The following is a 17,708-nucleotide window of genomic DNA, read 5'->3' on the forward strand; positions in this document are numbered from 1 at the left end:
TGGCTTTTAAAAAATTTATTTATAGATTTATATCTCAAAAATCTGTCCGTACAGTTGAATTCACACATTCTTTACGCTCAATTATGGTTTAATCCTAACTTGAGACATTGATGCTAATGTTTGAGCGAGAGAGGAATCTCAAGTTAGCATTGAGCCATATGTGAATCAGAAACCACAGTCATAGACACCCAACTCAGACACAGCTACAACTTAATAAATACTTTACAAAAATAATGCAGGCTGCCTCAGAGACACAAGGGACACGGTTGCAAATTAATGGTAAAAAAAAAAAAATGTGCATGCTATATAAACTCACAAGCTTACATGAGAACCTGGGTATTGTGAATGACAAATGGGAGAAAATTAGATAACCCTATTCTCTACCCTGCCCACCCCCAAAACAGATTCCTGCAGGATCTCATTATTCTATTACCACAGACCTCTCAGATTCACCAAACATAAACAATCTAAGGAGACAAACACGGACACAATCTAAACGAACATTCCTAAAATAATAATTTTCCCTTTTTAAGAATACATACTCAGTTCTCCCTTTGGTGACCAGATCTGAGAGTTATAATGGGTGAAGCAATTTCCATTTTTCAGAGGCATCATTTATAAAAATGTTTAAAAAATAGAGCAATGTTTTGCGCCTGGTTTTGATGAAGTCAAGAGAGGTTCCTTGTGAGCAAGTAAATGTTCTGACTCAGTTGGATTATTGTTCCTCTTGGGTCAAAAGAGCAGTTCTGTAAGTCTTGTTCCTCAGAGCCTAAAAGTTCTTCTAGTATTTAATCAAAAACAGAATTTAAAAAATGGTTTCAGCACCATTTTTGAGGTTTAGCTGAGTATTTAAGCAGCGTATGTTTGGTAATTTCACTAGAATTCCCTTGCTTCTTCAAACTGTTTGTAATAGTCCTCGTCCTGAGGGTTGTCGGGACACTTCTGCCCATTGTTTGGCGGCCTGGCCTGGTTGTACCGGCTCCAGTCTCCTTTGCAGATGATCCAGGGTAGAATGTCCACCTTATAGTGCAGGTCGGCTGAGAACTCTGTGCTGATGAGGTTGGGCGTACCGGCCCCTTTGCCTCGAGTGATGAGCTTCATGTTGTCATCATAGCAGCAGTGCTGCGCTGCCAGCGTGGTGGACTCCAGTGTCAACATGGAGCGGATGCAGTACCGTGCCGTGGGCTTGTAGATCTCCAGCTTCTCTTTTGGCCCGCTTGCGTCTTTCCAGCGGAAATCCCGGCGTGTGGGGGCATCATGTACATCTGCTGTGCTGTACGCCACCTCGGTTGGGTAAGAGCAAGGGCAGCTGGGCAGGTCGTTTGCCACCTTGGTCATGTACTTCTTCAAGAAGTCGCTCTTACAGTTCATCCATCGCTCGCAGCTGTCTGTGTCTGCAAGAAAAGATGATTGAAGATGAAACCACAAGTGTGAGAAGGTGCAACATTTAACATGAAGGTGTGTTTTCATTGGCTTGATTAAGAACAGACAGACCAAGAGAGAGCGGGCAGTGGCATACTGTGCTCTTCCTGCACTGCTGCACATTTTCATCTCTGCGCAGTAATGGGGTGCAACCCGAGCATGAGGAATGCTAAGTGTGTGCAGGAACACTGCTGCCAGATGGATGAACTGTCTTTGATAGTGTAAGAACATCTGAATGAGGGATAGTCCGCAGTAAGACAAGAGTAAAATCGTACCAACACCAAAGAGCTCCGTGGCATTGAACTCATCTGTTCCAGCTAACAGGCTCACTTCAGTGGCTGCTGTCTTGAAGGCGTCTTCAATACCTTTGGAGAGATGAATGCACAGTGAAAGGTGGATCAGAGATGAAAGACTACTTAATCAACTTATGCACTTACAAACTATCCTCTAATATCCGTCTTTACTGGTGGACTTTTTTCATTCTATGATCTAAAATCCAGACTTTTACCTGGGCAGTTGGGCATATCACAAGTCCTGGACTCCGTGGCTGTGCAGGCGTAACCACATGACCTGGTTCTCTTCTGGTTGCCATTTCCACAGGTGACACTGCACGCCGTCCAGTTACTCCAGTCCCCCTCTCCATCCATATAGTCTGGATCAGAGAGAACAAGAGAGAGAGAGATCCTTAGCTCTGATGCAGGCCACATGCTGAACCTACTCAGGCCTGTTAGCATGCCTCACTAATAATAAGTAGGGGGAGGACATGAAAGGGGAAGTGGGGGAGCTCAAAGTTCTCTTTGACTTCGGCCCTCAAAGCAGATACCACGCAAGCCTGTCTACACATACATGCACACATGTTGTACATGGCATAGGGCACAGTATGTGTGTTCTGTTAGTGAAGTAACAGGGGAGTGTTTTGCTCATTTTAAAAGAACTACAGACCAAAGGACCAAAGGACCAAAGGCGTAGACGTAGGTGGGGACGCAAGGGACATGTCCCCCTCAATTTCTAAGATGTGCATTTGTTCACCCCAATAAAATAATGAAAGACATTTACAATGTTGGCTATATTTGGGGTACTGGGCAGTGGCTTTTATATTTTTTTATTATGGAGTTTTGAAAAGTGTTAGAGAAATTTTGAAATTTTGTCCATGAAAATGAGTAGGAAACCTGATAAAAATGTAAAAATTAAGCTCTTGTAGATGATCCCCAAACCTCCTGTTTCATCACTGCCTAAGTTGAAACAAAACCTATGCCTTTGCTACAGGGACTGGGGAATTTACAAATACAAATTTCCTGCGCTGCCTCAGTATCCCTGGCACAGTGGCACTGGACACCATTCAGTTGCTCTATCTGTGATTCATTGCTTTGAAAATAGGAAGTGAAATGGCAAGAAATCCTCTTTAACTCCAATTATCATTGAGCAGATCATTGTAATGGGTATACATGGAAACAGTTACACGGGGCTCGACCCACCACCGCCATCGCTATCGCATGCAAACACACACACACATCTTGAAAGCAGTACTCCATCAATGAGGAGAATTAATGTGGGCATGCTGAGATGGAAGTATTTCTGGTCAAGGTCCAAACCTTCCTATACACCCCCACCCCCCAACCCTCCACTTCCATCTGCCCCTCATTATGAGCATTTTGTATGACTACAGGCCAGATAGCCATCTAGCGCTGCTCCCCTCCCCCTTCCGTACTATGGCCAAAGAGCTGGTGGCAGCTCTGACAAAACTCAGAATTAAGTGAACAGCACTAAGTTGGTTTCATTTATATTTATCAGATCGATCTCAGTTTGTTTATATTAATGATCAGTCCTCTGTGCATATTTAAGTTGGTTACAGAGTTCTGCAAAGTTCTATGCTTGGACCAATCCTATTCCCTTATCCGCTGTGAGGGTCCAAAGATGGAGGGGTGTTGTATGCTGTAAAGACCTCTGGGGCAAATTGTGATTTGTGATAATAGGCTTTATAAATAAATTTGACTTGAACTGACTTGATAATAGCCTCCCCTCAGCCCACAGATAAGACAGCTGAATGTACCACCAGTGGTCCATGATGGAGAGGAGGACCACCGCCTGTCCACAGTTATGATTATTAGGTTTAAAACCAGGACAGAAATGATGATTAAGTATTTTCTTGTCCAAAGTGTGGTATGAAATAGATTATGAGTGAAAGCTGACCACAGCGATAAGCCAAAAACATTACACATGGGCAATGGTTTGACGAAAAAAGAGTATGAAATCGCCTCCCCTAACCACCGTAGTGCAAGTGGATAAAATGACATTTTCCACAGCATATGCATTCCTGTGCAACCATGTTGGTTTGGGCGTGCTACAACACGGCTTGGACGCATACTGTATGACAGTGAGTGTAAATTCTTCCGCAGCAGATTTATCTGTGGGGTTACGTTTTGGAGAGCGCTGTGAAGATGGTGTGGCAGCCTAACAGAGCTTCTGGCCCCGTTCCTGTTGCTACTTTGATGTAGCAAAGGCGTTTAAACTGTGTCATGTAGCTCGCTCCGCACCACAGAGGAATCCATCTCATAAAAAAGTGTTAAAGGCTTCAATCAGGGGCTCCCAAGGGCTCGCCTGGGATGACTACACTTATTATGGTGACAGCTTAAATCAGCAAATCTGCAAATTACAGATTCCACATCAGACTATGGCCAACTGTGGAAAACCCTGGAGACCGGTCCTCAAATGAGAGCCTATGGACCCAGCTAAATATTCTGCCATGTGCATTGTGCACTCATTTCCTCGCAAACACACCCTCCTGTCATTCTCACCATATTCGGTTTGAGCTTTGCCTCCTCCCCCGGTGCCTCCTCTCCTGTCCCAATCTGCTGGCGGCCGGAGGAAGTTGCTGTCCTCGCTGTTGCTCCCGTAGGTGCGATCTTGCTCTTCTGTTTGATGAGTGGTGGAAGAAGAAGAGGAGGATGAAGAAGTGTGAGGCCACCAGTTTCTCCAGTTAGGAGACGCCCAGTTGGGTTTGCTCTCCTTCCGGAGGCCTTTTTCCGGCTCATGGCTCTCCAGTCCATCCACCACTTCAATGGTCACCTGAGAACAGAAGTCAATTTAAAGAGTCATCAACAGAATCATCAAAGACAATACTTATATAGCATTTTTGGGACTGAATAAGTCGATAGGGTGCCATGCAGTGACACTTTCTGATACCCCTGCACACAATATCACCCCCTCCCTCTTTCTGTCCTAACACATGTGCCTCCCAGATGACGGGGGGGACCACCACCCCTGCCCCACAGTCACCCTCCCACCTCTCGGGCTCTCTCCACCTAAACACAAAGTTCAAAGGGCTACTCAGCCTCCTCCAGACCATGAAAGCCAGATGAATCCCAGGATCAAAGACAGCCCCCCCTCCTCTCCCACAGCCTCACGCCCTTGCTCAATTGGTTGCTCCGCTCTCTTCCCACATCTTGAGATGTTAATACACTTTGTTCATGCTCGGATTTAGCAGTGATGCTCTCAGAAATGGAAAGACCCCCTTGCTGGATTAGACAGGAGAATGATTTAAACATGGCAGCGGTTTCTCGGCCATCTGCACCGCTGAGGGACTTATGGGCAAGGGCTTGCCACACATTTACATAAGCTGCCGTCTGTCTTCCTGCACATGGGTTAGTAGTGAGGCGCTGCTGTCTGGCATTCAGCTGTCATTATGATGGACGTGAGCCCTCAGTGTCTATCTTAAGCTTCACTACAAGCCAGGAAGTGTGAAAGGGGACGGGGGAAGGAAGGAGGAGAAAAAGGGGGTAGTGATGTGCACAAAACTATTCTCCTTCTTCCTGTTTGCTCTTCCTGCCTTATGTGGTTGAGTAGCCATGTCTTACGAGTGAGTGAAAGCATCAAAGCAGGTGCATAGACACACATGGTCACCTGTATGTTGGGATTCTGTCCATTGATATCGGCTTTGGAGAGGTCGGGGAAGTTGTGTAGATCTAGGAGGAAAGCTCCAGGGCCGTCCCTGTGTACGTTGCTGCCTTGTGCCCAGGGGAGGGAGGCAGGCCGGTGGGCCAAGCGGTGTTCTGAACCAGACGTTCGATCTTCAGGAGCCAGCTGGGCAGAAGAGCTGCTTTTTGCATTTATATTATTTTTCTAAGGAGAGAAAAGAACATAATATTTATGTGTTATTTGTGCATTTTGTGCATATTTATAGAAAACATCTGATTCCCTTCTATGTGAAAGTTTAGACTTTAGGGCCCTGTCACTTGGTATCTACAGAGGGTGCACACTCAGCAACATTAGATTGATGTTGACAGAGGTTCATGTGGCCATGACCTCTGTCATAAATCCTGCAGACTCTCAGCTACTTGGAGCCCAAAATGAAGGAGCCACTGAAACAGACAAACATCACGCTGAGCTCTGTGCGTCTGTCTCCTTCAACCAAAATATAACTTCAGAGCCCATGTTACAGTTAGACTGTATATTTTTTCCATTTTTAACTGACAGTATGCTTCTGCTTTACCGTAGTTATATGATGTGGACATTTTTAGCATGCTGGGAGAAAAGAGCATGTAAGACTGATGGGTTTTCTGCACTGGGGCTATACTGAGAAACCTAAGCAAACATAGCAAAATAATTACATTTGCCTTCTTGATGATAGAAAAAACATTTGGACTTGACAGGGGGGGTTGTGAATTCATCCAAAAAGGACAGTTGAGGACATATGTCCTTTGTCAGGTATGCACAGAAGGAACAATTATTCCTCAATTGGACAGACTGAATAAGAATTCAGCAATCATACTTATGGGGTGGCAGAAAATAAGATCAAAGAAAGCCATCAATCATGTTCCTTGTTTTATTTTTTCATGTCCCATTTCATCCTCCCTAGTGTTTTTGTGGCCGGGCTGAGGCCTGAGAATATGGCAGCAGTGCTGTACGGTTGCGGTGGCCAGTCACAGACAAAGTGTCAGCTCAGCCACATTGTGGTGGGCATAAAAGCCCCCAGTGGAGCTGTTTGTGTCCAGCCAAGGTGCACTCTGGGACAATATAGAAGCTGTAAATGGAGCTGCACAGTGAGGGAGGAAGGATTATAAATGTACATGTAACTTGCATTCAACCACAAAGGAGACAGAGGCTGCCCAGAAAGACTCCCGAATTCCACTCAGTGCTGTTTTCTTAATTCACTACCAAACACCAGATGGAGGTAATGTGATAATATGATGCATTTCAAAGAATTTCAGAACTTTCACATCAAATACGTAAATGTGAGCTGCCATAATTACAATGATTATACTAGTGACCATAATTTTGAGGGGGGGGGGTAGATTATGTCTGTAGCCACCAAATAAAAAGAGGGAGAGGTTTCAGATGAGTTTTGATGAGAATTTATGTTCCAAATCATAAAATCTTAAAGAAAATGATTCTGAAAAAGTAGGCTCCGATTAAAACCACAAATGTATTTTCCATAACGAAACAATTATGGCTGAGAGCTCAGTCCAGAAAAAGGTCATTTTAATGCCATAGTTTGTGCATCAGCTCTAGAGCCTTTATGTAAACATCACAGGACCCTCTCTGGGTCTATCACATATACTCTGGATTTGAGATGCCCACATGATAACCCCCCTCCTTCAAGCTCCTTGCCTTCAGAAGTCACTCGGTGGCTGTAATTGAGCTCCAACACAACACCTACAGGTTCAGCCACAAAATACAGAACAAACAATCGTAAATAAAGTAAACAGGTGTGGTTGATCTCCTCTGCGTGGATTAAATTTTTATGGATTATATTAGCATTTAGTTGCAGACCACACAAGTTGCTCTTCAGTCCAGATACATGACTGTTTTCATGACACTGTTCACAAACAGTTATTTAAATCTGCTGCCAGAAAAATCTCAACTGCTGCACATTTCACGGCTGCTGACAAAAGACAACTTACTTTGATTCCTCATGCTATGACTCTGAGGTGTTTTCATTCACAGCACCTGTCATTTAAGAAAATGAATCCAAACATGCTGTGGCTACACAAAGCAGCGCGGTTGACAGAAGAAAATGTTGGCGTTGAACGTTTTTGCAAACATGAATACATTACACGTGTATGTTTCATTTTTAAAAGTTACATACTTTATGAGCTGACTTGGTCATTGGAAGGGGAGTGGGATGGTGAATGGTGTGTCACCTTGGCGAGACACCTGGCAAACTTTGGACCTCGTTTTGAGATCCACAAAAAAGAAGACTGGTTGTGATTTAGCGAGTCTTTTCTATGTTTCCAGCAGCATTTTATGCACAAAACACAGTTGTTTTATGGCAATCTGTCACTGTGTTTAAAGTTGCTTTCTATGCACAAAACGTAACACATTCCAGTTTTTGCAACAGCTTTGAAAGCACCAAACATGGGTGTTTTGCAGCAGCCTACCACTTTTTTCCAGAAACTATTTAGACACCAAGCATGGGTGTTTTGTGGCAACCTATTGCTTTTTCATGGCACCTTTTTACACACCACATGTTGGTGTTTTGTGGCAACATGTGGCTGTTTTTTGAAGCAGCTTTTTAGGCACCAAACATGGATGTTTTGTAGCGACCCAACTCTGTTTTTCGAGCGGGAATTGTGCTGTGAAAGCAATTATTTTTGACCGAAACATTACTGTGTTTCTGTTGGGAAATCGGCACAGACAGCGGTTGTGTTTTTACTGAGCCATTGCTGCTTTTACAGCAGGGGTTTTACCCTCAAACTGGGTATTTCAACAAAAACAGGATTTTTTTCTTAATCATAATTACGTTTTTTTGTGAATAAACCTAACCACACATTAACCATGGGTTTGTTGAAACATAACGTTTCAACGAATCAGCTACATATTAACATGCAAATGTCATTATATTAAAATCCCTTTTTTTTCTGGTGATTGGGATACATACACACAGAAATAACTGCCACTGAGTTATGACTTACCACTTTCTCCACAAGTTGGACTATGAAAAGAAATCACATGCCACCACAAATGTTTCAGAATACACAAACTGTTGGGTTGTGAAACCCAATCACAGTGTTTGCAGGCAGATTAATCCTTCATTATCCAGTCTAATCTTATCTGAATCTTCTGTTGTGTCATATTATGCTGTATAACACATGGCAGGCAGAATACATAATCCTGACACAAACTTGGTTTATTTAAAGTCAAATTTAAATGCACTTTGATTAATTCTAGGGAAACACTTGTGATGATACTTCAAAAGGAGTACTTGTATACACAAAGATTTGTCAGTTTATGGGCAAACTTTGGTAGTTTAATGTGGTTTATTTTAGTATAAGCCATAGATTATCTTGCAGATGGTACTGTCAGAAATCTCCGGATGAGTGAATTGCAGTTTTCAGTATATGTATAGAATTTTTAACTATATATATATATATATATATATATATATATAAGCAGATGCCCGGTAGTGAACAGTCAAACCCGAGACAGTGGATGTCACTGGAGTGTGTACACAGTGTTTACATACAGTTTACTGTCTCGCTGTCTTGCCAACAGGACATATACTCATTTTCTCAGCCGCAGTAAATACAATAAATTATTGCCAAAACATAGAAAAATATCAGCCTTAAATGTAATGTGGCTGATTAAAGCCTTGAGCTGAATTGTAAATACGAAAACTGTGACATTGTATTGCTGAAAACAGTCCATTACTTGGACAGAAACGGGGAGATCTAAGCTGCTCTCCTCCATAAGCACTGAGATTTCACTAAATCTATATTTCCATCTGGCAGCTCAGCAATGTGAAGGACAAACCATTACATTTTATACACCCTAATAACAGATTTTTTCGTTCTTTCTCCATCAGTATTTCGGTAGAAGGACTGAGGGGGATTAGTCAAGTTGAAAATAATGGAAATAATGCACAACATGTGAATGAGTCATCAGCAAAGAATTGCAGTTGTGTATCAGTTATGAATCAGTTCCTGATAATGTCGACGTAAACACCTCTCTCTGTCTTTTCCACGTGACTCTCTGGAGCTTTTTAACACAGCGTAATGACAAAAACATGCTGTGTGCTCATTTTTCTCTAATATGTCCCAGGCTGTAACAGTGCACAGGAGTAACTCATCAGATGTTAGAAAATCAGCAGTTTACCTCTTTGATGATGGCGGGGCTGCTTTACAGTCCCTATCACTCATCTGAGATCTTCCTCAACAAGGAACATGCTTTAATTTGGAGATCAAAAGTGACACACCATTCCTCAGTTCATTTGGGGCCTCCCAGGATGCCCCCACCCCCCCCACACACACACACACACACACTCAAAAGCCATGAATGAACACTTGCACACACAAGCCACCCCCTTCTCCCTCCTCACAGTATCTCCTCTTCTTTTCCCGCTTCCCCCTTTTTCACTTTGTGAGGGCTGCTTAAAGGGGCATGACTCCATTTTCAATTGGGAGCAACTCAGGGGTCCTTCCCCCGGGGAGGCTGGCAGGAAATGAAGGCAGTGCACATTGTGCCAGATGCTTTTCAACACTACACTTATGTAGGTGGAAGAGAAAACTATCCTTCCCCTGTCACACGCCTCATACTGGGCTTACGTATGTGTTTATTTACAGGATCAAACTGAGAACAGACTTGCTATAAAGGAGTAAACTGCTTAGAGTTTAACTCTTGAAAACAACAGAGTGAAACAAGCTCAACGGTAGAAAATCATGATTAATTATTGACTTTTAGTATTTGTTTGTTCTAAGCTGACAAATACACTAACTTTACTCTGCCTGGGTCAGTGATGACAATGTGCCTTGGACCACTACAGGTGCAAGAAGCTGCATCCTGTCATTTGTGTTTCTATGAATGGCATTTTAAATATGACACCTTGGAATGACAATACACCCCCTGGGCCATGACAAGCCCGGCAAAAAGATGACATCACCCTCTTCAGTGGCGGGCCAGTGAAGCATATCTGCACATAGTCAGGGCATTCATGAGCAAAAAAAAAAAAATCAGCGCTTTTCTCAACATGGGGCATGAGTGACTCTTTCATCACAAGCCAGCATCTCTATGTACATTAAGTGACAAAGGGGATGTTGGAGGTTGTAATGGGTGGCATGTGTTTAGTATTTTTTTTTTTTGCTGTAGTCTTCTCAGGAGAAACTCCCTCCTGGTCCTCATCCTGTTCATCCTATCCAACATTTGGCTGAGTGACAAATATTCAATAAATTCCTGGAATATTTCCTCAGCTTTGCATGCCCTAATATCCAACTGAACACAGGCCTGCTGTTGCATATACGCAGGCCAGTGAACAGAGATGGCAGCGATAGTAGAGATAAGAGAAATTACCCTCACCTTCCTTGAGTTAAAATTCTTTCTATTCATTTCCCTGAAGGCCTTAATAAAAATGTATAAAAGGACACCAGTAAGCATAAATACTCATTTATCACTGGGACATAATGAACATATTTCAGTAGCATGCTAAATATAAATCAAAAAGCAGCTGAAGGATGCTTAACACTCTAAAAAAGCCTGTTGATCCCAGACCTGTCTTAACACTCAAGTCAGGATTTGTGGCTCTGTTGGATGTATGCTTTATGCTGATGTAAAAAAGGCTGTTAAACTGTTAAACCTGGTGTCATGTTGACAAATGTCTGCCTTGTGAAATTTTGCTGCTCTTCACTGGAACACAACCCCCAAAAGGTGTCATTAAAACTGTATTTTGACTTGATGTCAAAAGATTTAAAAACCTTTGAATAGTTTATTTATTAATTGCATTCTATTTCTTTTCCTCAACACTGACATCTGTCCATGTGGCCTTGCCCACACATGTGAGTATACACTGTAAAATCTGAAATCTGTAAAATCTGAAGCTGAATTTACTTTTACAAAATCTATGAAACAATTGCCTTGAAAAATGTAAGGACATGTAACTATTGGTTTTAAGTAAATATTTACTTAATTTTGTGAAGTTGTTGCAACTTAAAATTACAAATTTTATTGAATCAACCTTTTGAAGTTTTAGCAACTTAAGTAAACCAAGTTTACTGTGTTATATATCTGTATTCTCCTGCTTGCAAACTAATCAGTCATATTTGTATTTCCTTACGCAAGTTAACAAAACAGAACTTGCAGATCTCCTCTCTTCGTCATTGGCTAAATCTTCTTTGTGATGATCAAGTTAAGTCAGACTAACTTGGTTTACTGAAGTTGCAAACACGTAAGAAGAACAAGGTGATTCCACTTGTCCTTTTGACTTGCAACAGTCTCACACAATTAAGTAAATGCAGCTACATTTTGAGTTAACTTATCAGTTAGATATAAAATAAACATAAATTAAGATTAATAGTTATATTTACTTTCCCTTTTCAAGGCAATCAGTTTCCATGATTACTTTAAGTAAAATATACTAGATTTTACAGTGTAGCAAGGAATCAAATAAAACAAGTTGGATTTAGGATCAGAGATCAGCAGCAGGGCAGAAGTCAGTTTGATGCCAGACTCTGCTCCAAACATAACTCTGGGGCATGTGTGTTGGTAGGGGTGGGGACACCTTCTGGGGTGCAGCTCTGACCCTGGATGACAGTGATGAGCCCATGATGACAGAGAAGTGCCTGCAGCTAGCATTTAACCCCCAACAATAGGGAGGTGCGTCTGATCTCTGACCCTGCCTCATCTCCCACCCCTCCGCTGGCTCCCTGCCATTCCCGGGGGACACCCCAGGGAGACCACATCCGTGTGTATGTCAACAATCCCCAAAGACTCACGGGGTTGCATAGGAATGGAGGCTTTGTTTTACCTGGGCTATCAAATCCATCTGCGCCCGAATGAGACCCCTCTGATATCACCTTTCGCATCAAATTCCCCCCCCCCCCCACCACCAAAAAAAAAATCTCCAAAGCACCTCACTTATAGACTTCCTAACTCACCTCTGAAAGTGCTGAGTCCTGATCCAGGATCAGAGTGTCATTTCCCTGGGGTAGCGGACTGCTCCGCAGCACCGTGATGTGCAAGGTAAGGAGAAGGAGTCCCAGGAGCAGCAGCAGCTCCGCCGCCAGTCGCACCATCCTTTTTACGCGGCCGCTCTTTGGAGCCTGCGGTGTGGACGGAGGTCCGACTCCGCCTCCTCCCGGTGCAGAGACTCCAATCTCCGGATCCGCCGGGGACGAGGAGCCGCAACACCACTTCGGAGCCACTTCGGGAATCAGAATTGCAAAAGTGAAGGGAAAAGGATCGGAGGAGGGGCAGTCGAATAATTTGGAAAAAGTGCTGTAAAATGATTTGGATCCAGTTGGGCTTTGCTAAATCAAGATTTATCTTATTTTATTGTTCATATAGTTTGATGTTACGCCAAATGTGATATAAGTTAATGCGCTGATCTGCCAGTTTGCTGTAACACTGCAGGGCTGATCCAGCATTAACACGTCCCCTCCTTGTTGCGCCCTCGTCAAATCTCCAAGCTCAGGAAACTTGCAGCCCAGTTGGCCCGCGGTGTCCCCGCCACATTCTACAGCCTCACACTTCACTGCTCCTCTCTTCCACTTCGGCCGCTTTACGCACTTCTTGTTTTGTCCACATTCTGCGCCTTCCAGCCTTATTCGACGCGACTTTACCCCTGGAGAAACAAGTACAGGTAGTTAAAAATATATCTTCTCCAGTTAAGACTTCGCGGTGCGCTCTGACCTCTTCAAAAACAGTATTCATCCATTATGCTGCGGAGCGTGAGCCCACCAAAATGAAGGCGTGCGTCTCTGACCAGTCCTGTTGGAGGAAACAAGTCAAACCATATCAAACTACGGCTTAGTGAAACACACGCTGTTCTTGATATACGCTCTTGAGGTGGTTTTATACTATACGCCCCTGTGCAGGCGCCCTCCCCCTGGTTAACTCTTTCGTCCCCCTTCAACCGGTCCTCTCCAAATTGGTGTCCGGCTGGGTTAACACCAAATATACTTGTGGAAGTTCAGCTGCCTAAAAGTGTATTATACCACTTTATCTGTTGCATATAAGACATACTTCAGTAATTTGACGCCACAAGACCAAAATTACAGAGATTTATCTTTTAAAAATTACAAAATGTCTCAGAGAACATTATGGCACATTCCCCAAAGTTTGCCAATTTCAATACACAGTTAATCACGCTTCAAGTTAAGTCATTTTATTTTTAAGTTAATGCCACTATACAGGCACATTAAGGACTTCCCGACAGAACCTCAAGTACCCTTGGTGGTCCCGGTCCCCGGAGACGCACTGGGCACACGGGCGCGTCATAGCGCGAAGGAAGACACCCGGTGGCGCCTCGCAGGAGGTCTGCGTCTCCTGTTGACATGTGTGTAGCAGCAGTCTTGTCTCAGTCGTTGATTAAAACGCTGCTGCGGAAGGTGCTGCAACACTTCACTTAAGCGAGACAAATGGTGCGTAATGTGATTAGCCCTCGTGAGACGTTTTATTGTCCGCTTCAAAGGACAGGTCGCTGTGTCAAATTATGCACCAAGCGGGGATGCTGCTGCTTTAGCATGGGTGACAGCTCAGTGAGCATCGAGGTCTGGAGACGACCGCGCATTTAATATTGCCTTTCACCTTTTAAGTCCATATGTTCACTTTGGGCTCACGTGGAACCATAATATAACTGAGACGACTAACATGATCGCATTAGAGTCATGGATTATTTGTTAGTGTCATAACAGCTCACATAGAACCACATAAACACATATTAGTTATTCATGCATAATCCTTGATGTTGTGGCCAAATTGCGTAACGCTGTTCCAATAGGACCATGACAGTGAAAGAGCAGAGCCAAAGCATTGCTTAAATTAGACTTCTATTATGGGATGCTATATGACTGACATTGTTTTGTTCATTTAATTTCAAGATTCCTGCATCACATAGTTTCTATATCAACCAGTCAGTGTTTTAAACGTGGTAAATACAAGCCAAAGAAAAACAAGAGAATTTTGCTCGACTTTGGCCCTGAACTTACTTTAGATGAGGTGTAACTCCAATGTGCCCATCCGATGCCCATGGGTGCCAGAGTAAATTTGGTCGGAGTCTGAGAGTAACTGCTAGAAGATAGTGATAAGCAGGATGAAGTGATTCAAAACCTTTGATATAACCAACCTAATATTTCATTCAGCTAGTAATACCACTTCATTTTGCAGAAAGCTGCCCAAATTATCTCACAAACATGAAATGATGACAACAAATGTCTGAATCAGTTTAAAATATATTGAAAATGCTCCAAATTATCTTCTCTACTGATGAAAAACACCACACTGGCCTACTTCATTATGCTCTCTGTTAACAAGTGGTTCCCAGTATGCTGTAGTCTTCAGTTACAGTCTTACTTACTCCAGGCTCAGCATAGCTGTCTAAACCATGTAAATCTGCTCTTTGTCTGCTTCACTTCAAAAATCCCTTTCCAGAATAGAAAAATCTCTTGTCTAAATGGAAAACAGAGAGCAGAGAGAATGGCTTGCCTGCTTTGGACACAGTGGTGGACATCAAAGGCGTAGCAGAGGATCCCCCTTCAGAATAGCAGCTACATGCCATTCCAATAAGTGCAGTGTATTTGGATCTGCAGTTCAAAAGAGGCTGGTGCAGGCAGGCAGGTCTCTGGGGCCTTGCCACCAGTAGTCAGGCTGCACAGATGTTTTGAATGCCAGTGCACACCATTTGCCACTTCTGCTAAAACTGAGGGCAGTTAGAAGTGACTGGAGGGAAGTTTGGCAAGGCACGTGCTTCCCACCTTCTCTGACAGCCAATGTGTGTTACCGCATTTTGTTACTTTGCGTCACTGGCCAGTTTGAAATCGACACCTCTGGAGTAGATACAGAAAGTTTTAAGATAAAGATTTTTTTTTAAAGACTGATGAAACAAGCCTGACTGTCAGCATGATTAATATACAGCCCCAACGGCATGTTTCAACATTGGTGTAGTTAATATATAGTTACGTTAAGGCATTAAAAACACTTGATTATGGCAAGGAAAAGATCATGTTTTGGCATGCTTTGTAGTAAAAGTAGTAATGTCTCAGTAAAAAACAATCACTTTTCATGCCCACTGGAAAGAGAGAAAGAACAACTGGTCTCTTAAATAATCCACTTTTGGGGGCTGAAAAGCCCCTAGAAACAGAGGCACGGGTCGCTAAAAAACACCCACATTTGGTAACTAAAAAGCTGTGGGAAATGCAGACAAGTCAGTTAAAAAAAATCACTTTTTGTGCCACTATCCCAGAAGGAAATGCAGCCGTGTCCTGACACTTCACACTTTTGGTGGCGATATCCCTGCTGGAAAAACAGCAGGTCACCAAAAAAACGCTTATGTTTAGGGTTCAAAAGCCATAAGGAGCACTGTCATAGGTTTCTAAAGACACCCACTCTACGAAGCTGAAGCCCCTTGAAAAAAAAGAAAGCCACGTCATGAAAAAACATTCACATTTGGTGACTAAAATGCGGCTGGAAATGCAGCAGTGTCTTAGTAAAAAATTAACCGCTTTTTGTGCCACTATTTTTGTGCTACTAAATTTCCACCGGAAAAAAACGGTTACGGATCGCTTAAAAAACATCCACAATTGGTGACTAAAAACCTGCTGATAACACTGCAATAGTTCACTAAAAAGACTCCGGTCAGTTATTTGTTAGTCTGTAACAGTGATCTGAAGTTTGGCAGGTGTCTCGTGTAGGTGACACACCATCTACTCTCCACCTACTGAAAACAAAGTCAGCTCAAATACTACATCAGTGTAGAAATGCTGATATGATATGTATGAAACATGTTAAACTGACATATGCATGGTCATTGCAGAAATGTACAATGACAACATTTTCATTTGATGATTGGGCTGTGTTATAATTTGAGATAAAGATATATTTCACTAAATGTATCACTTTTGTGACAGTGGTTTTCTTTCCAAAAATACCATTTATACATTCACAATAAGGCTTCCATCAATTGAACCATACAAATTTGTCCACGAGAGTTGTGCTGTTGTGATTCGGTTACTCACAGCCCATGTCAAGTTTGAATACTGACTGAAGCAAAAAACAACTTTTTAAAAAGGAGCCAATATATCTTCCTCAAACGTAATTTCTTTCTCAATGAGATTCCTGTAACAAGCATTCTTTCTGTTGAGCATCTGTACAAAAATGTTGCTGGCAAAACTTCAGCAAGTTAGAGTTTGCCTTTCTGCATAATCACAGTGGAGTTTAGTGTTTAGGCACTCTGCGTCTGTGACATGCTGAGTTATGTCTGAGAATGAATTCAAGCTTTTGAGTTTCTTTTCACAAACATCTGTCTTCTGCTGTAAACCCACAACGATTTTCAGAATGTTCATATTTCAGCGAAAAAGGTGAAAGTAAACTCAAATGAATAACAGACATCCCCGAGGACAATCAGTGCAACATTTGAGGCCACCTTTCCCCGTCTCCTCCAGATCATTATGGAACAGTACATTGGAATGACATCACAGATTTGAGGATTAACAAAACTGTTTTCTATTGTTTCTGGCTATAGGAGCCAGATGTGAATATTCCCTTGCAGAACAAAATGATCTGATTTGAGTGTTTTTCTCCTTTAGAGTTTTGTTTCTTTAACTTTTTTTTCTGTCTACACCTATGTTTGCAGCTCATCCGGCATGTTTTCCACAAGTATTGCATATTGCATTTTAGTTCTCTCTTGTAAAATGTCATCACTAGGCTGTTTATAGGGAAGAAAAAAACACAAACATGGTAATGTCCTGAGGGCAAACAAGTGTTGACTAGACTCAATCCGACACATTGTGAAAACACATTTATCATCCATCTATAATCCTTCCTGTGTTAATCAAATGATTACCCCATACCACGAGAATTTAGAGTTCAGCGCTAATTGCCAGGTTAGGTTTCTGTTGGCTCAGGTGCCGCATACTCTGTATGCTTACCTTTATGATTGTTACGCAGTGTGTGTGTGAAAGAGAACAGCGGGTCTTTAAAACATCAACAATTAAGCTGTTAAGACTCTGTGAATATGAGCAGTCTCACTACGAAACAAGCCATAACACCTTTTTATTCCGCACGAGGCCTGTTGAGCTTTAACTCAGTTGTTAAGTAATTTCAGCATGATCTATTATTTACAGGAGGGTTATGATTTGCTTTGGAGATGAAAGTGGTGTTGCAACGAGGAGGGTTTTATAAAAACAGCTCACTGTGAGGCGGAACCAAGGCATTTTCGTCATCTTTTGCGCAGTCGGGTCAGCCTTGAGTCGTGTAAATAATCATGTGTCAGGACAATTCCAAAGGGAAGGTTTAGGACTTTCAAAGGCCTGTCATCTTGATAATTAACCTTTCCTTTCTAGTCCAAAAACATTCAGGAAGTA

General features: G+C 42.5%; 1 protein-coding gene across 1 annotated transcript; it reads right to left on the bottom strand.

Annotated features, from left to right (window-relative positions):
* ism1 (isthmin 1) lies at positions 1–13,198 on the bottom strand. Its single transcript, XM_042502133.2, has 6 exons — positions 12,285–13,198; positions 5,323–5,541; positions 4,218–4,488; positions 1,931–2,074; positions 1,698–1,787; positions 1–1,394 (listed from the first exon to the last, which is right to left on the bottom strand). Exons 1-6 carry the CDS (start codon positions 12,420–12,422, stop codon positions 877–879), a joined length of 1,380 nt encoding a protein of 459 aa, XP_042358067.1. The 5' UTR covers positions 12,423–13,198; the 3' UTR covers positions 1–876.
* Positions 13,199–17,708: the final 4,510 nt, after the last annotated feature.

The sequence above is a fragment of the Plectropomus leopardus genome, chromosome 13 (assembly GCF_026936395.1).
Source record: "Plectropomus leopardus strain MGB_pleo_1.0 chromosome 13, ASM2693639v1, whole genome shotgun sequence".
Lineage (NCBI taxonomy): Eukaryota > Metazoa > Chordata > Actinopteri > Perciformes > Serranidae > Plectropomus > Plectropomus leopardus.

Excerpts from the sequence above, each read along its gene's own strand:
- ism1 (XM_042502133.2), bottom strand. The coding sequence starts at position 12,422 with ATGGTGCGACTGGCGGCGGAGCTGCTGCTGCTCCTGGGACTCCTTCTC. Across the intron at positions 2,075-4,217 it reads CAAAGCTCAAACCGAATATG|ACTATATGGATGGAGAGGGG; the intron begins GTGAGAATGACA and ends TCTCTGATCCAG. Across the intron at positions 1,395-1,697 it reads CACGGAGCTCTTTGGTGTTG|ACACAGACAGCTGCGAGCGA; the intron begins GTACGATTTTAC and ends CTTTTCTTGCAG.